The following is a 24,816-nucleotide window of genomic DNA, read 5'->3' as shown; positions in this document are numbered from 1 at the left end:
TAATGGAACATTTATGTTTCCAATAAAAAAAATATAAATGCAAATTACTTCGGAGCACATGCTGTTACAACTCACAGCTCCTATTCTTATGTTAATATACTAATTTTTTTTATCAGTAATAAAGATTGAATAACAGGAATCACTTAAGGGTGATTCAACCCTTATACATACCTAAAAAAAATGAAACAATTTCACTAGTCTCCCAAACCAACAAATAGAGAGACAAACAAATTTACCACTAAAAAACCCGTATAATCCGTACAATTTCAAAAACTAACTCGTACAAAATCAAATCTAACTCGTATAAACCCAAACAGACTCAAAACCAAACTCAATACAATCTGTTAATATGCTAATTTGCATAGCAAATTCTCTAGTCCTCTAGTCCACATGTGTACAGTATATCCATACAAAACAACCATATTACAGACATCTAAAACATATGATTTACCCAAAAAATCAATAGTTGTTACATGCCAGAAAAATTGTCTACCACGTATGAAATGGGGAATAACATAACAGATTTCAAACATCTATATGTTCCTCCGTTCTGCAAGTGCGAACTATTGAGTTCCAAGATTGATGACCATGTTATAAGATTTTGCAATTACACCACAATTTTCTTACTAAGATGCAATTACCAAGCCAGAGAGTGTGTTTTGTTTTCTTGTAGTATATGTAGATTAGATTAGAATTTACTCCTAATGTGAAAATTATTATCTCAAAAGTGCCAAAAAATAATTATTTTAGAACATGCAATTTTGCTCCTTTTGTTTTGGGATGATTGTAAGATTTCTTAGACTTCCATGGTTTTGGGGTCCAAAGAAGAGTCTATTTTAAGATCTTCAAAGCTGATTCAGACAAATTGAGAATTTGGATTGAAACCTTGTGCTGTGTGTTAGAGATTTTTCGGACATAAAATCAGACTTTATCCACACTTTCTAAGGTGACAAAAGTATATATATACACGTAACTTTTTGGAATCTGTTTTATACTTTAGTTTGTTTTATCAAGTGATAATATTTTATGTTGTTTTCAACCACCAAAAAAGACATAGCGAGGGCCAACTCAAAATCATGTAATTTTGTTAGTTTTGTTCTATTGAATTGATGTTATGATTGTGAATTTGGATCCATGATAATTGAGGAATGCAATGTTGCTATATGGCTCATTGTTGTTCATACTTTTCTGGGTGTCTCGTAAATGCCATTGATATTGTTGCAATCCCCGAGACTAATTGACTTTCTAGCCGTTGAAGATGGAATTTCCATCGTGGACATTTATCATGGGATGGAAGTTCGCCTTGGTCTTATCTAAGGGACCAGTGTACCCAAGTATTATATAAATAAAATTTTGTTGTTATTCTAGTAACAAAAACCAGTATCTTATGGTCCAGGCTTGTATATGTATATATTTTATTTCAGGAAATAAGTTATGGTTTATTCTTTGTGCCTCGACTGACATTATTTTCTTTTCTCATTTTAAGGAACGTTTCTCTTGTCTACGTCTTTATTTGTGAAGTTCTTTTGTCTGAAGTAAACTACATTAGCAGTTTGATCCAATGGCTTTCACTCATTTTTTTATCAGCAAAAATTAAATAAATTAAAAAAATATATTTTAAAGAGTATCCCAATCTTTATACATAAATTCATCTATTGCACTAGATAGCAAAAAACAATAGATTATGCAGCAAAAGAGGAAAATTCTAGCATTGTAAAGAAACCCTCTTAGCAGCTGATATTCTTTTTTGTACACCTCAAGCTTATCCTGTCCATAACCTTTAACATGAACTTGAAACTGCTGTAATGTACTTGCACCTATGCTCACAGTGGTACTTCTGCTACGCTACTCTGCTGCAGTCATAGCAGTTCAAAATTCCTTCTATATCATTCCTCCAAGCTTCCTTCCTATAGCTGCCTCAAACACCTTCCAGATGCTATTACACGTTAGATGAGTGGCAGGGAAGCTGGCAATGGTGGCTGCATACTCAAATGAGTTTTCTGCAGCTGGCCCCACACAATCCTAATACTTGCTGTCATAAAAAGAGGCCTGGCCTAAAAAATTCCTCTCCCACTACCACACCACTCCATGCCATTCTCCTGTCCTACCACATCGTATCTAAATGTTTATAACTTCTAATAAAACAAAAATAAATCGCAATGATGCAGCTCAATCCAACGATTTCACTCGTTATATCTAATCATTTATAACTTGTTAATAAAACAAAATTTATATTTTAAGAACTGAGATTCGTGCAGTGTGAAAGCAAACTGCGGAGGATCTGTACCTTGATTTTCTAGCTCATATTTTATCATTTCATTCATTATTGACCAATGAGCTTGTTCATAGTTGAGCTGCAGTAATTCTGATTTTTTTTTTATTATTAGAACTATTTCAAATTGTTTCTCTATTTAGTTAGACTTACATGTAGCGCATGCTAAGAATAAAGAAACAAAACTTAAGGATAAAAAAAAGTGGCACCACATGCTATGTATCTACAAACAAGCCGAGCCTATGTATGAAACCAATTTTTTATTATTATTAAAGCTACCATTTAAAGCACGCTCAATTATTATTATTAAAGTATTAATGCTAATATTTGTTTATCTGTGTCCTGGTTCCTTAAGTTAAATTAATTTAAAGATTGTACCCAAAAAAAAATAATTTAAAGATGCAGGGAATATTGTGTGGATGTAAAAACGTGCAACAGAACAGTCTGGCTGAATATGTATATGACACCCGTTGAGGAAGGAGATTTGGCAGTAGAATTCAAAGTCCGAGGAGTGATCTATAAAATATTAATATTTTATTTTATTTTTGAACTTAAAATATTAACATATTATTATCTTATTAAAATATTTGTCGGGATGTATTATTTTTTATGTGAAAGTATAGTTCTTGCTCAAAGTCAACGTGAAGGAGCTATATAATGGAAGTCCAAGGCAAAGCAGGATGTTAAGTGACCCTTTTAAACCTTCCCCAAATTCTTTTCTTTCATTATCCTCTCTCTTTCCCAGTAGCCGGAATCAGAATGACGCCGCAAATTACCAAGCCTGAGAGTATGCTTTCTAACTTATAAATCACGTTGTTAATATTTTCAATTCTAACTTCTGTACATTAATGCGTACGTTTTGTAATTTCCTTAGTATTATGTATAAGCATAAAGTCAATTATAAACGGTATTTACTTTCTAAATTTCAGTTCCTAGTTGTATAAATAACATTGCACTTTGCGATTTTTTTATGTATGTTTCGGTTCTGATTTTAAGAGATCGTAATGACATATATCCTTTGATAAATGCATCTACAGATGGTAGAGAACTGAATATTGTTGTCCATCAGACAGAGGATTCACAATTACTGCCACTCGAAACAAGTTTCCCAGAACTGAACAGTATGATTTTTAATTGGTTTATTTGTTGTTTTTCCATTTGAGAGTTATTTAAGTTTCAGTGACAACTTAATTGAGATCCAATAAAAATATTAAAAAAATGAGAGATAAGGACATTTTAGGCTTTAGTTTGTTTAGATAATCCTCTTATGATACCTTTTTGTATTTTAATTTTATTTAAGTCTGATGAAACTTTTGAAATGGATAAAAAATAATGTATATATATAGAGATATTAATGTTTAATTCACCAATTAGTATAATACAAATTTGTTTGATAGACAGTAAGTGGTGCAAGAAGAAATGACTATTAGTTTCATAACTTATAAGTTATTTTTAGTTAAATTAGAAAATAAAGATTAAGTTACAATTATTAAGATATATAGACTGTCTTTCACAACAATAGCTAAAAAACTAACTTATAGTTGGTAGATGAAAGTTCTTTAGTTATGTTTGGAAAAAACTATATATTGAAATGTATCACCATCCAATGTATCTGACTAAACTAATATTTAACACATTTTCGTTACCTTATTTTAAAAAATTGGAAATTATAGTGAGCAAAGGCTCTTTATCATATTAACGATTCATAAAACTTACTAAATAAGGTTACGACATATATTATGAATGAAACACACACACATATATACCCTAAACCAAAAAATTATATTTAAAATTTATATATATGCCAAAGTTGTAAAAGAAATTTGATTATAAAATGCATGAGATGCAGAAACGGAAAAGAGGAAAATATACATAGGAGCAGCTTCAGGAAATTGGAGAGAGGCTTCATCCTATGATTCTGAAATTCATTCTTATTGGTGGCGAATTCCATTGGACGATGTTGGAATAACAGCCCTAGACGTCGCAGTGAGAATGGAACAAACTGGTTTTGTAGAAAAGTTGGTGAAACGAATGGAGCAAGAAGATATGGAAAAGGCCTTTTGTTTGGCAGCGATAACTGGAAATGTGAAAATTGCTGAAATTCTTCTTAACAAGAAGAGAAGTTTGCTATGGATTAGAGACAAAAACGATATGCTTCCAATTCAGTTAGCCTCTTCAGCTGGGCACATTCTAATGACAGAATTCTTATTTGAAAAGACTTCAAAAGACAAAGAAAACAAGCTACCCCTCCCAGACATTAAGAAGCTATTTATCTTCACCATCAACAACAATATTGACAGTAAGCTCATGCACATTTCTTTAGCATATTTAACGGTTGTATGTTATGATTCCATTTTTTTCTTACGCATGTCTTCTTCTCTTAACTCTCGGCATATGACAGCCGTCACATCAAAATTATTGAAAGCGGAATCAAAACGGCTTACAGTTGAAAACGAAGAGAGGGTGACCGCTTGGGAAATGCTTCCTCAATGTGAGTTCTCACAATCCTTAAACACTTTGTTTTTCTCACTCTAATTCTAAAGCAAACAGCCTATTTATCTGAGGAAGTCAGTATCTATTATTAATAAAAATTAATTAATATTGTAAACTTGTATAACTTTATCATGTGTTATAATATTAATCTTTGTTTTTTTAATTGATCACTTACTTCATCATAGGAGTACAATCATATTTTTATTAAAAAAACCCTTTTATCCTTATCTTATTTGGTAAAAGAAATAATATTTATCCTCATGTTTCACTTAAAAAAGCGGAAATATAAAATATTTTTTATTCTATTTTAACATACAATAAATAACGACAAAAGAGGAAATAACATTATCTCAGAAGAAGAGTTACAACTATCTCTATAAATAAAAAAATAAAAAAGAAAGGAAAATCGAAAAATTTATTCATACTGTTTATGTGAGTAAAATATTACTCTAAAATTCAGAAAAAAATTCTTGAGCCAGAACACTAGTCAATCGAACAATATCTATTATGAATATTCAAACCAATTGTGGTTAATATCGATATATTTACTAGCTACATTTTGTCTGATTACAACGAAAATTTATATTCTTCCAACTTTCAGATAAGTTCTTTAAAAACTACTATTCCTGTAGTCTTCTCACTCGTAACTTTTCATAACACATTATATGGTAGACTTAGTTGTATCGCATTGTGGTTTGACTGTATCCTCCTTTTATCTAACTATGTAACTCATAATCAGTTCTCACCTTCGAGCTCCTTTGTTAGATCTTGTTAGTCAACCAAAGCATGTAATTTTTGTTTCAATTCCAAAAAGCATGTAACTAAAAATGAGTGTAGATTATATTTATTATCATCTTTAACTATGAATTAATAGCTCTACAGCAATACACATTTTACATTTTGAATCTCCCAATGATATCTTAGAAGAAAAAAATCTTAAAATAACTGCATACTCTATGTATTAGAAGAAAATATATATAAAAAAGTATTTAGTGGAAAACCTACTTTTCATTTAACATAACTTACTTTAAATAATTTTATTTACTTTTTATTATATGTGTAATATATTCAAACAAAATTTTTCATAAATCTATCTCAAATGTGACTCTCAGGAGTTATTGTCTAGATATTAATTAAGATGGGCTACTACGTAGTGATGACTTTATTTGATTAAATAGTGTGACTAATGATTTAAACTCAATGGCAGTCCTTTGCAAGGATATGGTTGGCCATCAAGATGTAGGTTCGGTGTATAGTAGAAGAGAAAAGGAGAAAGATACTATCAGTGCACAATTGTCAAAAGCAATGTTCAATGCAGCAAAAACAGGAAACACAAATATTTTAGAACTTATTTTGAAGCACTATCCTAATTTTATATTTGAAGTGAATTCCTGCAAACAAAGCTTACTTCACATAGCTATTCTACATCGACAAAGATCTGTATACAAACTAATATTAAAGAATGAGGTTGCAAAGAATGTTCTGACAAAACTGGTTGATTCTAAGGGTAACAATGTGCTTCACTTAGCCGGAGAGATGAAACAAGCTAAAAACCAATCCAGATTATCAACACACTATGTTCTAATGAGCAGTGAGGATAAATGGTTTCAGGTACGTATATATACACGATTATTTGTAACAATAATGTTTTTCCTCTTTACTTATTCTCTGTTTTACACGTTCCTTAATGCATTTATAATACTTTTCTATAATTACTTCACTACGTACTTATTTTTTTTATCTTCCTCGTTAAACTAATAGTCTTCACTTTTAACCAAACACAGAACGTAGAGAAAATAGTTCCACCTGCAATGAAAACTATGAGAAACAAGGAAGGTTTGACTCCTAAAGAACTGTTCTACAGGAGACATGAAGAGTTGCATAAAGAATCAATATCAGGACTACAAGATGTGGCAAATACATTGTTAGTGGTAGCAACTATTGTCATCACCCTAGGGATCACCGCAGGTATGACCGTTCCTGTTGAGGATATTGATAGTACACGTACTCCTTTTTTTTCGAAGAAGATATGGTATACGTTTTTCTTTCTATCGCTTGCATTTGGAACATGTTCCTGTGTTTCGTCAATGTTCTTCTACGCTTCAGTTATTCTTCCTGCATGTTGGGCAAAACCAAAGGATGAGTCTGTCCGATTGCGGCAAACAAAGTTGGTATTTGGGAATGTGTCGCTTTTCGCCTCACTTGCACTCATGTTTAGTGCTTTAGTTTGCGGTTGCATATTGATCTTTGAATTCTTATCCAGTTGGATCCTTTATTTCATGTGTGCACTTGGTTTAGTGGTATTGGTTGTGCATCTTACACTTGATTATAACCGATGGATTGGCATTGCGTGCTCGGTGCTAGCTTATTTGGAGGATGCTCCAACAAAGGCAACAATATTATGGCCAATCTACAAGATAAATCATGTCTTCCTCACTCTCGCAAAGAGAAAAACTAAAATATGATTCAATGAACTAAAATATAAGATTGTGCTCAAGGGTTTTGGAGGAGAGTATGATGAAAAGTTTGCACAACCTTTCTTGTTTTAAGAGTGTTTTACATTTCAACTGCACCTGTAATTTGTTTTCTTTGTATTCTATTATTTGTTTGTTCATTGTAGACATTTGAAATTTGAAGAACATGAAATCACTTATCCTAATCAGTCTAATAAATAAATTGTGTTCTTTTGTATTTATGGAAATTTACAATCACCATATATCAATATTGAGTATTATTAAAAAAAAATACTAAAATATGAAAAATATTATTAGTAACATTTCATTAAAGGTATATGTACTAATAACTTTTAGTAATATTTTTAAATATTAATAAAATTATTTATAACAAATGTTAGTAAAAAAATTTAATAATATTTTTTATGATTATTTGATAATAACTGTTATTAACATTCTTGAGTATTATATTTAATTATTATACTAAATATGACTTTTGGAATTGAAAAAAAAAAGTGTCAATGCAAATTTTTAGCAAAATGTTTTTATTAATATGTGAAAGTAATTTATTAAAAATTATTAAACATTTAATAAAATGTTCCTAATTATACTAGTAACATTTTTTATTAATTTTATTTTAATATTTCTATGTGGCTATAGAAGTACTGATACAAAAGAAGTTAAAATCAAAATCATATTTTTCTTTGAGTGTAAGTAAAATCAAAATTTCAAACTTTTTAATTGCATAATCTCTTAAACTTTATTAGAAAAAAAATTTATCTGTTTATATCTACATAATTATCTCAAAAGTATTGCATTATATCCAAACTTATTAAAAGCTTTATGCACACGTTTGAGAAAACTTTCTCCATTACAAGATCTTTCTTTTAAGATGGGGATTTCCTCTCTAAAGAATTGGTACTCACATTATCTTCATATTCTAAACATTCATATCGTTTCTAAAGAAGACTTTGAACTATCTGCCATTTTTATCTAATTTTGAATTATAATAAACTATTATTGAAGAATGAAGATTGAAGATTCATTCACCACCTCTTATAATACACCTATTAACTTTTCCAACAAATTTAAAAAAGTAGCACAGGTTCCTTGTCATTCTTGAAGATGAGTAGAGCAGGTGTCCCATTTGAACGTTATTATAAGGATTGCAACATTGCATCTGATAGTCTCCAGGAACCATCCTTTCCCAACTTACATTTTCTCTTATTTCCTTATCTGTATGAAATATTAATGTATAATATACCTTTTATCTTCTCACAACCAATCTTTCTTTCTGCACTTCTAAGCAAGAGGCAGCCGCAACAACAGTGAAATCCCCTTCTATCCCCTTATCAGACTTGACATACCACCTTAATCTCCGAGCACTATAGCTTATTTTCATAACTGCACATTAATTTAACAACCAATCATTTATAGCATCGTCTATAAAACCAGCATGTTCCATTAAAAATTTCACACAACAAACAATCACTGTAATGTAATAACAATAACCTGTTAATCGCAAATTTGCACATTTCCAAAAGCAACCAATCAATCTAGAATCTTTAATTGCCAAAAAGATGATGAAGCAATTCATCTTCTATTTCCATCTAGTACTTTTGGTTTTCACATTTTCTACCCCCACTTTAGCCCAGTCACCTGCTGAAGCACCTAAACCCCCAGCCAAACCTGTCCCTGCCACACCTGCTCCAGCTCCTGCAAAACCATTGGTCCCTTCATTACCCCAATCACCCATGACTGATTCTTCTTCTAATCAAGACATCATCAAGATTCTAAGGGAGGCAAAATCATTCAACACGCTAATCCGCTTGCTCAAAACAACACAAATTATCAACCAAGTAAATGCAGAGTTGGTCACTACAAAATCAGGAGGAGGCTTAACCTTTCTTGCACCTGATGATGGTGCCTTCTCACAACTCAAAGCAGGTTACTTCAACTCTCTGGATGATCGCCAACAGAAAGCATTGATACAGTTTCACGTTCTTCCGTTTTACGTCTCAAGCTCTAATTTTGATTCCCTTAGCAACCCAGTGATGACACTGGCCAGTGATAGCCCCAATGGGTATCAAATAAATGTGACTGCATATGGGAATAGTGTGAATATTTCGACTGGGGTGGTGAATGCCACTCTCACAGGCATTGTGTACAGTGATAAGACACTTGCCATTTATCAGGTGGAGAAGGTTCTTGTCCCTTTGGATTTCTCAAAGCCTAAGCCTCCAGCTCCTGCTCCCACTTTGGCAAATTTAAATGCGCCTAAATCTGATAAGGATAACGCATCTGCAGAAGATGGTGATCAGGGAAAGACAAACAGGGCCACTTCAGCTGCCAATGCCATCAACTTAATCAGCTTTCATGGAACAATTTTGGTGTTCCTCGGTGTTGCTTTAGTCGCTGCAGTAACAATCCCCGTATAAGGAATAGCCCTAATTGTAGGCTGTTCCTTTCCTTTTCAAAACAAGCTTTATCTCATGTGTATTTTTTCCCCATTCAAAATACTTAGAGGAACACCTCTGCATCTCATTCTCCTCCGCTGCAAAACTGTTTTGCCATGGTTCCACTGATTCAAAGATCGCTCGAAACCACTCCGTAAGTCTTCTTAACAATACCTTCTGATTCTCCTAACAACAAAACAAACTTCTCCCTTAAATATCTTACTCTGATGAAGTTGAATCATTCCATGATAAAACTCTCTTTCACAGCGTGGACCTTCCCTACCTCTACATCTAGCAAGCATTCTTTCTACGTAGCACCCTTCCAACCATTTCGTACATTCCTCTTTAACTATGAAGCTGATAACATTTTTGTCCTTTCCACCCAACTCCCTCCTTTTACGCCCTTGCTCCACCACTTGTGGAAGACTGTCTTTGCTCCTTCGTCCTCTACACCTTTCTCTGCTGCAGTGGTTTGTGTACGTTTTTCCACTCTTTCAACGTTTCCTCATTCCTCCTGTATTTTTCCCAATTAACTCTCAACTTACATGTCCAAATCCATATAAGATTTAACCTGTCTATATATAAAAGTTGAGCACTTTTAGGTGTATCATTTTATTTTTTTATTTATTAAAAAATAAAATAAAATTCAATCTTTTCTGTGCTTCTATGCTAACTACGTCCCAATCCATATAAGATTCAACCTGCTTTCCCGTGCTGTTAACTACCTCATGAAACTTTACAAAACCAAATCTTTTATTTCTAAAGTTCAGTCTATTTGATATAAAAATGTCTTTTATTCTTCTTTTTTTTTTTGAAAAATTTTCCACATGACATGATCATTTGAGAAGTTAGAGAAGAAGAAGCTAGCCTCCATGCTCTAATCAACCTTAAGCTAGGTCATGTTTATTCTTCCTTCAAACATGGAACCAAAAGATGAGTCTATCCGCTTACAGGAAAATAAGGTGAGATTTGGTAGTGTGACACTTTTAATATCTGCTGGATTCATGTTGTTTGCTTCTATTGCCAGTGCCACATTGATCTTTGAATTCTTATCCAATTGGGGCCCTTATTTCACCTTTGGAGTTGGTTGCCTGGTATTTCTTGTGCATTTTACACTTATCATGCTCTGTGGAGTAACTATATGTCGCATTTGCTGCTAACCTTCTCCAAGGTAGCTCCACTGAAGTTGGAACGATTGTTATGGCCAATCCGCAAGATATATGAATCCTATCATTCATTCAGAAAAAAAATGGCTTAAATTAGTTGGAATAAACTAAGTACGTATGACTGTACCCTAGTGTTCTGATCTGAGTGTTTTATAAGATGGCAAGTTAGCAAGAACATTTATTTTCAAGACTGAGTGAGAGTGAATCGGTTGTATGCCTTTTAAATTTCCAATCTACATCTTTCCTCAAATAATAAACAGTTTGCGCTTGCCATATATGAAAAAGATTTATCGGAAACCGCACCTTGATCAAATACATATGCCTCCTGAAATCGTGAATGAAAAGCATTATCTTTCAAGCACTAGATGACCATTTATGCTTTACCAGCATATTTTTTTTAATCTAATTAGGAAGAGGTAATGAAGGCAACTCTTTTATCTATTTCATATTGTGCATCAATCAAACAATGTAACTATTGATAAATTAAGGTGATCGAAAAAGTGTATAATGCAAAAAGAAAAAAGAAAAAACAAGAATCAAGAACTTGGCCTCAAACCCTGATAATCTTTTTCCCTCCATTCTATTTAGTAGCTCAAAAGCAAAGAGGCCTTTGAAAGATAAGGAACTCATTAGGTTTTAGTCCTGGTCAATTCTTTTTTTCATCAGAAAAAAAAATTAAAAAAATAAAAGTGCTATGAGTGGGTTGGTTTGGCATCAGCGGTTCACCCGGATCCTAAAATGCATTTATCACAATTTAGGATGATTAAGGAAAATGAAGTTGTCAATCAAATCTGATCTTGTGTGTGGATAGTAGTTTTAGAAGAATTGTGGAAACAAAGGAATAAAAAGATCTTTAAAAATGGACGTATTTATCATGTCACAACTTAAAATTTGGTCATGAGTAACTGCGAAGGTAAGTTTAGCATATTTTTTCTACTCAGATTAATGTCTTGAACCACTGGTATGTATGAAATCTATTAATAATAATAAAAGGTAATGGTTTATCGGCTGAGAGGAGGTAGGGAGACAATGGTCCTTTATGGTATAGGAGGTGCAGTCGTCTCTTTTGTTTTTTAGGATGTGAAGGTAGACGCTACGTTTTTTTTTATCAGCAAAACATTGATAAATTAATTAAAGATGATACTTTAGGAGTGTCTCAACCCTTATACATAATTCAAATCATGTTACTTAAACAACATTCCCAAAACTAATTTGAACCACCTCAACTTTTGAGTTGCCTCATCATTTCAAAACCTTCTTCAAATTGCTATAACTGCTGAATTAATTCTGCAATAGCTGCAGAAATAATTACTGCATAATTATGCAGCTAAGTGTTGACAAAAAAAACTATATAAGAGTAAATTGGTTTAGGTGTACATGTGTTTTGTTTGTTGTATCCGAGTTGAAGTATTTCGAAAATATCTTCATTAAAAAAAAAAAAAAAAAAAAGTCGAGTTCAAGTAAAAAAAAACAATTTATAATACATTCACAGCTGCAACTATATCTGTATAAAGGGTTTCAAAAAGAATAATCTAGTTTATTCTTTAGTTTCGTCTTTTGCTCCAAATTGCTGAAAAATTCATTGATGTCAAATGTGATAGAGAACCGCTACCGGAATCCGAAAAAACCAACTTGAAACTACCTTCTTTTCCGACAGGTAGATTCAACCTTCCAGTTAAACAGAATAAAAGAAATTAATGAAAATTTCAAAAAAATGTTGTCAACTGCATCCTTATCAGTTTGATTCAAAAGCTATAAATAGTTGGATTCAATAGTTATAAAAAATTATATGTAATTGTTTATACTTCGTATAGAAAAAGAGAATAATCTGATAAATGTGTAATAGTAACTTGTTTTCTCATAGCAATTGAATTTTTTAATTTTGTTTTTATGCAAAAAAATTTCTTTATTATTTTCGTTTAAATATTTTTCTTGAAGATAGAAATGTTTATCATTGTAAATATCGTTCATGCAAATCTTGTGTGAAACGAATTAAGGAATTAGAATTTTAACATTAAAATTTAAATCTCGTATGAAAGAAATTAGGACTAGTGAATATATCGATTAAAAAAATTACATTAAGATAGTTTATAACATTCAACTCAATAAATATTTATCATCATCACCTAATATCATCTTAAGTTGGTAGTTTTGGATATATTTTCAATTTAAAATTATCTTCACCTTTTTAATTTTTTTATCCATCAATGCCTTTAGATCTTTCTATTTTATTACTAAAGACAAGTCCATTAACAAACAATAATTGAACTTTTCATTTTATTAATTGTAGGATTTGGTATATATTTATCAAGAGTTAACAAAGGTAGATTTTAATCCAACAAATTTCAGTCATTATATCTAATTATTAATAAACTTCTAATAAGATAAATTTCATATTTGAATTAATAAAATCTGACCAGTTTAAAATTAAACTATATCTTGATTCTTTAATTCATATTACATCGACGAATGAGCATACTCATATAATTGAACTGTATAGTAATTTTAAATTTCTTTTTAGTCAGTATGAAAACTATTTCAAATAATTTATTGATTTAATTACACTTAAATGCATCACATGCTAATTAAGAATAAAGAAACAAAACATAACAAAAAAACAATTGATTTAAAGATGCAAGGAATATTGCATTGATGTAAATGCGCGTAACATAACAGATGTGAGACCTGGAGGCATGGCAGTAGAATTCAAATTCATCATGAGGTTTACAAAATGCAAACACTCTTTTTTATATATATACAATGAATAAAATGAATAAATTAATTATTGAACATACCACATAGATTAAAAATATTTTTGAGTCAATTAAAAATAAAAATATTTAATAATATATAAGTAGGTTGATTAAAAATAATAATATATCATAATATATAACTGAATCAATCTTATTTTATAAATAAATTTTATAAAAATAAATTATATTTAAAATCTATTCTTAATATAAATATATTTATAATAAAAAAAATCTTCCAACTACCAGTGTTACAACTCATAACTCATATTTTTTAGCAAATAATTAATTAAATAAAAAAATAAAAAAAATATTTCAGGAATATCTCAATTCTTATACAACCTACTCTCTACATAGTCATGCATCCTGATTACTATATTTTACAAATAGTTCATAACAGAATAGAGATTACAATTAAAAAGTTTGTTTCACATTTGTGGATTTTGATCCACTCCCTAAGATATCAACAATAAACCCTAAACTCATATTCTTATGTTAATCTGCTAGTTTGCATATGATCTATATCCAAAAAGACAATAGTTCATTTCAGATAGCATTCTTGCCATAATAGCACCAATATACCAAAACCAAAACAGCACTGAAGCTAACCAAAGATTGTTACATTCCTGACCTTGCTGCCTAATATAATAACACTACATATCCATACTATGCCTACACAATTGAACCAAAAGCTGCGTACAAAGTTGCATTGGGACACAAAAATGTACATGCAGATGGGTCTTTATCAGCTACATGAGTACACCCTATGCATCCTTGATCAGCATGGCAGAACCCATACCCTATACCCAACTCTTTCTCACCCTTTGTATGTGCACGGTCAGCACCTTTTCCAGAGTTTCTATTACAGAAAACAACATTGCCCTGCTCCTCCAACATAGGTGTAAACTCCCTCAAAATTTCATATTTGGAACTTCCTTAAACTTCCTTCTAACAACTCCAAAAATGCTGCTTATGCACATACATCCTCCTTCCTCCAATAAAAAATCATTCGCTAACTGCATAATTATGCACACCAAAAATCAACTTTCTGACACCTCCAAACCACCTTACAAAGCCCCGCAAATAGCATTTACAACCAAAAAGACAATAGTTGTTACTCAACCATAAAAATTGCCATACCACGTATGAAATGCTGCATATAGACAACATATTTCAAAAATCTGTATGTTCCTCGTACATCTATATGTTCCTCCGTTCTGCAAGTTCGTGCTGAAGAACTGGGCAGTCTTTGAGTGATAAGACTCATCTCCATTTGAGACATGCAAGCACGTGTTCTATTGACTCTTCTAAGCCTTCCCCAATTTCTTTTCTTTCAATTTTGTGTCCATCAAATACATTATTTTCGCGAACAAAACTATCAATGATAAAGATTGTTTTCACCTGCTGCCTCTATTTCAAGTAGCCGGAATCTGAGTTATGAAAATTACACCACAAATTTCTGACTAAGATGCAATTACCAAGCCATAGAGTGTGTTTAATGCTAAATTATGACTTGAATTTAGAATTATGATATTGGATTTAAATTTAAAATTAAAACTGAAATTGATATAAGAACATCTATATTCAAACTACGTTTTCATTTAGAATCAATTCGCTAGTTGGTTTTATAAATGAATTTGGATTTGAAATTACAATTAATATTTTATTTGAATTTAGAATTCGAACTGAATATGATTGAATTTGAGTTTGAAATTACAATTATTTTTTTAATTGGGAATTAGAATTAATATAGTTAAGTTTCAAAGTAACAATATCTTTTTTTCATCATGCTTAAAATTGACTAAATCAACTTCATCAATTTTATTTTACTTAGCACTGGTGTTAATTTGACGGACTTTATCATTTTATTTTTTTATTATAATTTTTATAAAACTTTAAATACATTGACATAACTACATTTAATTAAATTATATCTTTTAAATAAATAATGAAAAATAATTAAATGAAAATGGTGAACTAGTTCAAATTTTTAAGAGATTATAAAAATTTATGTGAATCTGATTGGATTGTGAGGATTTAATCATTATTTTTTATTGTCTTAATGGGAATTATACATTACAAAAAATTCTTTTGTTTTTCTTCTTGTGTTTAATTAATTTTTTCACTTTTGGATTTAACACTAAAAAATATGTTTATTAGCATGGGTCAAAAAGAGACATTAACTATAATAAATGTACGCAAAAGTAGGACCCAAGTGGTGTGTTTTTCCGTAAGCCTAGCCTACATGCTCCCCACACAAAATTATATTTTATATTGTTTGTTTAAAGAAGCGTAGGCTTAGCCTACATGTTGGCCACATAATTTTCAAACAAGCGTGGATTAGCCTACATGTTGCCCACACAAAATTATATTATATTTATATTGTTTATTTAAAGAAGCATGAGCTTAATCAATGGAGTAGTCACACAATTTTTAAACAAGCATGGCTTAACCTTCATAATTTTATTACATATTTAAATTTAATTTAAAAATATATATATTACGTTTACGTGGGCTTAACCTACAAAATTTTAAATTTTTATTATTATTTATTATTTATAGTTCCAGTTGTGACCATTTGACCCACACAATTTTTGTTTCTTTTTTTTAGTTTATATCGATATAACCCACGCTTTATTTTATTTTTTTAATAATTAAGGCTTAGTGGACACTATTTAGGGTTCCTAACATCATCTTCACTTTTTTTTGCAGCTAATTTTACTTTTTGGTGTAGTGTAATCTCTCAATGTATTTGCTTACTATTAAAAGTATATTTTTCTTACATGAATTTAGTCTACTTCTTCAATGTTTTTGTTTTATTTTTTATTTTTTATTTTTTATTTTTTAGTTTTATGCTATTTTTCATTACACATGTTATAAATTTTTAAAAAGATTACATCATTTAATTAAAACGTCCGTTTTAATGTTGGAGTTATTTTTTTTAATTTTTATATAATACTGACTAGGCTGATACTATAATAAAATAATTAAATAATATTGTCCACTAGTGTAGGTTAAATTGAAGAGTGTGTATTTTTTATCAACACATAAAGTTGTGTTTTGTTTTGCTGTAGTATATGTAGATTACATTAAAATTTACTCCTAATGTAAAAATTATTATCTCAAAGCCAAAATAAATAATTATTTAAAATCATGCCATTTTGGTCTTTTTTTTTTCTTTTTTGATGATTGTAAGATTTTTTTTCTTATAAACAATAAAAAAAAATAGTATCAAGACACTCATATCAACTAGACTAAGTAACAACAAAATCAAACGCTAACTAACTTTATAAAATCAGCCGTATACAAGGCAAATGATCCAAAACCCAATTAGGATAGGAAAAATAAACTAATCAGGACTTTGCAAAAATCCAAGATCAAACATTTACTTGCGCCGAAGCTAACACATCTGTCACTCCTCCATTAAAGATGACCGAGTTCATATGTTTTCAGATTTTACTCACAATTCTAACCCATTAAAGATGACCGAGTTCATATGTTTTCAGATTTCACTCACAATTCTAACTCAAAGTGTATGATTTCTTGGACTTCCATGGTTTGGGGATCCAAAGAAGAGTCTATTTTAAGATCTTAAAGCTGATTCAGACAAAATGAGAATCTGTATTGAAACGTTGTGTTGTGTGTTAGATATTTTTCGGACTTAAAATCAGACTTTATCCACACTTTCTAGGATGACATAAGTAGGTATATATAAGTAATTTTACGGAATCTGTTTTATATTTAGTTTGTTTTGTCAATTGATAATATTTTAAGCCACATTTCAATCACCAAAATTTCCATGGTGGACATTTATCATGGGATGGAAGTTCGCCTTGGTCTTGTCTAGAGACCAGTGTACCTATGTATTATATAAACAAAATTTTATGTTGTTATTCTAGTAACAAAAAGCATTATCTTATAGTCCAGGCTGTATATATAGTTATGGTTTTAGTCTGAGTTTAATGGTTAAAAAAATTTAATTATTACACTAATTAAATTTTATTGTTATATTATAATTATTATTATATTAATTAGTATGATTATTAATATTAATATAATTAATAATATAAATATTATTTATATATTTAATATCACTCATATTATTATTATTATTTAAAATAATAATATTATTAATTATTATAATAATATTATTTATATTATTATTATTATTCATATTATCAATATCATTAATATTATTATTAATAATATTATTATATTAATATTATTAATTTTATAATGTTAATAGCATGGATATCTATTAGTTATGATTAATATTTATAATTATTATTTATTATTGTTATTATTTATGAATATTAATTATGATTTTATAATTATTTATATTATAATAATATATAATTATTATGATTAAAATTATTAACATTTTTAAAATTATTAAGATTATTGATATTCTTAATAAAAATATTTATACTAATAATTAATAATAACATTGAATTTACTTTTGAATATAAATTAATGAGTAAAATTTTTGGATAATATAAAATTTACTTACGCATAATGTAAGTAATATTCTGAAAATAAAACTGAATTTACCTATAAATTTAAATATATAAATAATATTTTATAGATAATACTAAATTTATATATGAACTTAGATATGTGTATAATAATCATGATAATGCTGAAAAATTTGTTATCCAATGGCTTTCGGTGATCGTATCTAAATGTTTATAACTTCTAATAAAAAATTCGCAATGATGCAGCTCAAACCAACGATTTCACTCGTTATATCTAATCATTTATAACTTTTTAATAAAACCAAATTTATATTTTAAGAACTGAGATTTGTGCAGTGTGAAAGTAATCTGTACCTTGATTTTCTAGCTCATATTTTATCGTTTCATTCATTCTAGATCATGAGCACGATCATAGTTGAGCTGCAGTAAATTTTTATTATTATTATTAGAACTATTTCAAATTGTTTCTCAATTTAGTTACACTTACATATAGCGCATGCTAAGAATAAAGAAACAAAACTTAAGGATAAAAAAAAGTGGCACCACATGCTATGTATCTACAAACAAGTATAGCCTATGTATGAAACCAATTTTTGTTTGATTATTAAAGCTATACCATTTAAAGCACGCTCAATTATTATTATTAAAGTATTAATGCTAATATTTGTTTATCTGTGTCTTGGTTCCTTAATTAGTTTAAAGATTGTACCCAAAAAAAAAAATAAAGACGCAGGGAATATTGTGTGGATGTAAAAACGTGAAACAGAACAGTCTGGCTGAATATGTATATGACACCCGTTGAATTCAAAGTCCGAGGATTGATACTTTCACACCCATAAAATAAAATACATCTATAAAATATTAATATTTTAATTTATTTTTAACTTAAAATGTTAACCTATTAAAATAGTTGTCGTGATGTATTATTTTTTATGTGAAAGTATAGTTCTTGCTCAAAGTCAACGTGAAGGAGGTATATAATGGAAGTCCAAGGGAAAGTACGATGTTGTAGTGAACCTTTTAAACCTTCCCCAATATTTTTGGCAAGCAAAATTATCTTCTGTCTCTTTCCCAGTAGCCGGAATCAGAAGATGAAAATTACGCCGGAAATTACCAATCCTGAGAGTATGCTTTCTAACTTATAAATCACGTTGTTATAATATTTTCAATTCTAACTTCTGTACATTAATGCATACCTGCACTGTTTAAGTTTTGTACTTTCCTTAGTATTGTGTATAACCATAAACTCAACTATAAACGGTATTTACTTTCTAAATTTCGGTTCGAAGTTGTATAAATAACATTGCACTTTGCTATTTTTTTGCGATTTTTTATGTATGTTTCGGTTCTGATCTAAGAGATCATAGTGACATATATCCTTTGATAAATGCATCTACAGATGGTAAAGAGCTGGATATTCTTATCCATCGGACAGAGGATTCACGATCACTACCAGAACTGAACAGTATGATTTTTAATTCCTTTATTTCTTTATTTGTTGTTCTTCCATTTGATAGTTATTTAAGTTTTGGTGACAACTTAATTGAGATCCAATAAAGATATTAAAAAACATGAGAGATAAGGACATTTTAGGCTTTAATTTGTGTAGCTCATCCTCTTATGATACCTTTTTATATTTTGATTTTATTTAAGTCTGAAACTTTGAATAGGTTTACTAAAAAACATGTTGGATCAACTTTTCAAATCGATAAAAATAATATATATTAATGTTTAATTCCGACCAATTAGTATAATCAAATTTGTTTGATAGACTAGAAGTGGTGCAAGAAGAAATGACTATCAGTTTCATAACTTATAGCTAAAAAAACTAACTTACAGTTGTAGATGAAATTTCTTTAGTTATGTTTGGAAAAACCATATATTAGCAGCTATATGAAATGCAGAAATTGGTATGTTGATTTGATCTTCTACATCAATTTTATTTATGATTTTTTTAGTATTTTTAATTTTCTTTTCTTAGCTAATTTGAGCTTTTTACAAGTAAATTTTATAATTTTAATTTTTACTTTTATATATATATATATATATATATATATATATATATATATATATAAGGCAACCGTATAAATATTCGGAAGTAAGAATCTAATTTAAGCTATTAAAAGAATGAAACTGTATCCGATGTATAACTTCTCCTCTCTGATCAAATGAGTAAATTCTCATTAATTTATAATTTGTTGTATGAGTATTTTATACTTCCTTATAATTTTTATAATTAATTCTCAATTTTTTATAATTGCTATCAAAGTGTATCCTATTGTTAGACGAAAGAGCAAGCGGCATGAATTTTATCTACTGGTGAATGTTTTGAAATAATCTAAATTTGAGTAATGTTAATTCTATTCGAACCTATACATATATTGAAATGTATCACCATCCAAAACTGTATCTGACTAAATTAATATTTAACACATTTTCATCACCTTATTTTAAAAACATTGGAAAATTATAGTGAACAAAGGCTCTTTATCATATTAACGATTACACAAAACTTACTAAATAACGTTACGACATATATGAATGAAAAACACACACATATATATATATATATATGTGTGTGTGTTTGTTGTGAACTGAAACCAAAAAATGCCAAAGTTGTCAAATAAATTTGATTATAAAATGCATGAGATGCAGAAACGCAAAAAAGGAAAATATATACAGCAGCAGCTTCAGGAGATTTGAGTAAGGCTTCATCCTGTGATTCTGACATTCATCCTTATTGGTGGCGAATTCCATTAAACGATTTTGGAACAACAGCCCTACACGTTGCAATGAGAATGGAAAAAACTGCTTTTGTAGAAGAGTTGGTGAAACATATGAAGCAAGAAGATATGGAAAAGGCCTTTAGTTTGGCAGCGAAAACTGGAAATGTGAAAATTGCTGAACTGCTTCTCAAGAATGAAAATTTGCTATGGATTAGAGACCAAAACGATATGCTTCCAATGCAATTAGCCTCTTCTGCTGGCCACGTTCAAATGATAGAATTCTTATTTAAAAAGACTTCAGAAGAATTATTAAAACAAAAGCTATCCTTCCCAGACATTAAGAAGCTACTTTTCTTCACCATCAACAACAATATTGACTGTAAGCTGATGCACATTTCTTTCGCATATTTAACAGTAGTATGTTATGATGCCATTTTTTTCTTACGCATGTGTTCTTCAATTAACTCTGGGCATATGACAGCTGTGACCTCAAAATTATTGAGAATATCAAAAAAGTTTGTTGACGAGGAGAGGTTGACAGCTTGGGAAAGGCATGATCAATGTGAGTTCTCACAATCCTTAAACACTTTGTTTTTCTAATTCCAAAGTGTTAGCTTCTGAGTCTAATTCTAAAGCAAACAACCTATTTATCTGTTATTAATCAAAATTAGTTAATGTTGTAAACTTGTATAACTTTATCATAAATGTGTTAAAATATCAACCATTATTTTTTTTAACAGATCACTTACTTTATCATAGCAGTAAAATTATACTTTATAAACAACACCCCTTATCTATTTTTTTTATCACAAGAAACAAATAAATAATATGAACCCTAAACCCTAAATATAAACCACTTTAGGGGTGGTCCAACCCATATATAGAGCATAATATATAAGTTCCTTCTAAACAACCTAACTTTCTAAAACAAAGAACAACAAACAACCCAATAAAAGCTCACTTAATTGAAAACATATAATGCACCACTCTCAGAGTAAGTAAAACTAGCAGAAACAGTTTTAAATGTTACTCAGGACCAAGCCTTTAATTATGTCAAAGTGAACATTTGCGAAAGGTCGATCACCCCTTACATAGTTTGGTAAAAGAAAGTAAAGAGAGAAAAATAACTTTTTTTATTTTTTTTATGTATAAAAATGCAAAGTGTAAAAGAACTTACTTTTTTTTCACTACAATTTGTATCCATTTGCTGTCCTAGAAATATATACCATCTAGTCTATTATCATAACTTCAAATAACAATATTTTACTAGTTGTGCCCCTATTCTGTATTATGGAGATTCATGATTTAGAGAACTATGCCTTAAAAAGCGAAAATACAATTTTTTTTTTCTGTTTTAACACACTATAAATAACGAAAAAAGAGAAAAAAAACAGTTTTGATCAACAATCGAATTCAGTTAATTGATAAAAATTGAGAAATTCTCGGAAGAAGAGATACAAGTATCTATAAATAAGAAAATTGAAGAAGAAAGGGGAATCCAAAAATTTATTTAAGTTTGTTTATGTGAATAAAATATTACTTTAAATTCCATAAACAATCTTGAGTTAGAACACTAGTCAATCGGACAATATCTAGTGTGATTCTTCAAACCAATTGTGGTTAATATCGATATATTTACTTACTAGCTATGTTTTGTCCAATTACAATGAAAATTTATATTCTTCCAACTTTCAAATAAGTTCTTTAAAAACTACTCTTCCTATACCTTTCATTGGAGTCTTCTCACTCATAACTTTTCATAATACATTATATGATAGACTTAGTTGTATCACATTGTGCTTTGACTATAATCCCCTCATTTTACCTACCAATGTGGCTCCCAATCAGTTCTCACCTTCGAGCACCTTTGTTGGATCTTGTAAGTCAACCAAACCAAAGCATGTAGTTTTTGTTTCGAGTCCAAAAAAGCATGTAATTCAAAATGATTGAAGATTATATTATCATCTTTAAATATGAATTAATAGTTCTATAGCCATACATATTTTACATTTGAATGTCCCGATGATATCTTAGAAGAAACAAATCTTAAAATAACTACATACTTATATTAGAAGAAAATATATAAAAAAAAAGTATTTAGTGCGAAACCTACTTATTTATTTACTTTTCATTATATGTGTAATATAGTCAAACATATTCCTTCATAAATCCAACTCAACTCAACTCAACTCAACTCAACTGTGATCTCATGAATTACTATCTAGATATTAATTAAGATGGACTAATGTGTAGTAATGACTTTATTTGACTAAATATTGTATAAGTGAATATGACTAATAATTTAAACTCAATGGCAGACCTTTACAAGGATAATGTTCGCGATCAAGATAGTGTAGGTTCGGTGTGTAATGGAATGGAAAAGGTGTGTAATGAAATGGAAAAGGAGAAAGATACTATCAGTGCACAACTGTCAAAAGCAATGTTCAATGCAGCAAAATCAGGAAACACTAATATTTTAACACTTCTTTTAGAGGACTATCCTGATATGCTATTTGAAGTGAATTCTCGCAAACAAAGCTTACTTCACATAGCTATTCTACATCGACAAAAATATATATACAGACTAATATTAGAAAAGGATGTAGAGAAAGTTATGACAAAACTGGTTGATTCTAAGGGTAACAATGTTCTTCACTTAGCTGGAGAGATGAAACAAGCTGAAAAACAATCCAAATTATCAACACACCACGTTCTAATGAACAGTGAGGAGAAATGGTTTCAGGTACGTATATATCTACACGATTAGCATTTCTTTGTAACAATAATGTTTTTCCTCTTTACTTATTCTCTTTTTTACACGTTCCTCAATGCATTTATAATACTTTTTTTATAATTACTTCGCTACGTACTTATGTTCTTTATCTTCCTCATTACACTAATAGTCTTCACTTTTAACCAAACACAGAATGTGGAGAATATAGTTCCATCTGCAATGAAAACTATGAGAAACAAGGAAGGTTTGACTCCTAAAGAATTATTCTATAAGAGACATGAAGAGTTGCACAAAGAATCAATTTCAGGATTGCAAGCTAAGGCAAATACATTGTTAGTGGTAGCAACTCTTGTCATCACCCTAGGGATCACCGCAGGTATGACCGTTCCTGTTCAGAATATTGATGGTACACGTACTCCTTTTTTTTCAAGGAAGATATGGTATACATTTTTCTTTCTATCGCTTGCATTTGGAACATGTTGTTGTGTTTCGTCTATGTTCTTCTACGCTTCGGTTATTCTCCCTCAATCTTGGACAACACCAAAAGAAGAGTCTGTCCGGTTGCAGCAAACAAAGTTGGTATTTGGGAATGTGTCACTTTTCGGCTCACTTGCACTCATGTTTACTGCTCTAGTTTCCGGTTAAGTATTGATCTTTGAATTCTTATCCAGTTGGATCCTCTATTTCATTTTTGCACTTGGTTTAGTGGTATTGGTTGTACATCTTACACTTGATTATAACCGATGGATTGGCATCTTACACTCGGTGCTAGATTATTTGGAGGATGCTCCACCGAAGTGGGCACCAATATTATGGCCAATCCACGAGATAATTCGTCTCTTCCTCACTTTCTTAGAGAAAAATGCTTGAATGTGATTCAATGAACTAAAATATGAGATTGTGCCCAAGAGTTTAGGAAGATAATAAGATGAAAAATTTGCACGACCTTTCTTGTTTTAAGACTGTTTTACATTTCAACTACACTTGTAATTGTTTTCTTTGTATTATTTGTTTGTTGAGGGTAGACATTTGAAATTTGAAGAATCCTAGTCATTCTAATAAATAAATAGTGTTCTTTTTATTTTTATGAAAATTCACAATCATCATATATTATATATATTATATAAGGTATTATTAAAAAAATTACTAAAATAAGAAAAATATTCGTAACATTTTATTAAAGTATATGTACTAATAACTTTTTATAATATTTTTAAACATTAATAAAATTATTTATAGAAATGTTACTAAAAAATTAATAATAATTTTAATGATTATTTGATTATAACTG

General features: G+C 29.8%; 3 protein-coding genes across 3 annotated transcripts; all 3 read left to right on the top strand.

Moving 5' to 3' along the window:
- The first annotated feature begins 2,971 nt into the window (after window positions 1–2,971).
- On the top strand, window positions 2,972–24,468 carry LOC137832457 (uncharacterized). The gene is given in 6 exon segments (XM_068640627.2): window positions 2,972–3,059; window positions 19,465–19,530; window positions 20,721–21,170; window positions 21,273–21,353; window positions 23,110–23,534; window positions 23,718–24,468. Coding segments are annotated over 6 exon segments (1,728 nt in total). The 5' UTR covers window positions 2,972–3,031; the 3' UTR covers window positions 24,396–24,468.
- On the top strand, window positions 3,243–7,443 carry LOC150027382 (uncharacterized). The gene is made up of 5 exons (XM_090303319.1): window positions 3,243–3,393; window positions 4,122–4,571; window positions 4,674–4,763; window positions 5,973–6,376; window positions 6,550–7,443. The coding sequence occupies exons 1-5, from the start codon at window positions 3,243–3,245 to the stop codon at window positions 7,228–7,230; spliced, it is 1,776 nt and encodes a 591-aa protein (XP_090159445.1). The 3' UTR covers window positions 7,231–7,443.
- LOC137832459 (fasciclin-like arabinogalactan protein 11) lies at window positions 8,716–11,066 on the top strand. The gene has a single exon (XM_068640628.2). It carries the CDS (start codon window positions 8,799–8,801, stop codon window positions 9,654–9,656), a length of 858 nt encoding a protein of 285 aa, XP_068496729.1. The 5' UTR covers window positions 8,716–8,798; the 3' UTR covers window positions 9,657–11,066.
- Window positions 24,469–24,816: the final 348 nt, after the last annotated feature.

This window comes from Phaseolus vulgaris, chromosome 6 (genome assembly GCF_051622355.1).
Source record: "Phaseolus vulgaris cultivar YP4 chromosome 6, ASM5162235v1, whole genome shotgun sequence".
Taxonomy (NCBI): Eukaryota; Viridiplantae; Streptophyta; class Magnoliopsida; order Fabales; family Fabaceae; genus Phaseolus; species Phaseolus vulgaris.
This window is presented reverse-complemented; position numbering and strand designations above follow the sequence as displayed.

Coding starts and splice junctions, on each gene's coding strand:
- LOC150027382 (XM_090303319.1), top strand. CDS start 3,243: ATGTATGTTTCGGTTCTGATTTTAAGAGATCGTAATGACATATATCCT. Junction 3,394..4,121: donor AAGTTTCCCAGAACTGAACA/GTATGATTTTTA, acceptor CATGAGATGCAG/AAACGGAAAAGAGGAAAATA. Junction 6,377..6,549: donor GTGAGGATAAATGGTTTCAG/GTACGTATATAT, acceptor AACCAAACACAG/AACGTAGAGAAAATAGTTCC.
- LOC137832459 (XM_068640628.2), top strand. CDS start 8,799: ATGATGAAGCAATTCATCTTCTATTTCCATCTAGTACTTTTGGTTTTC.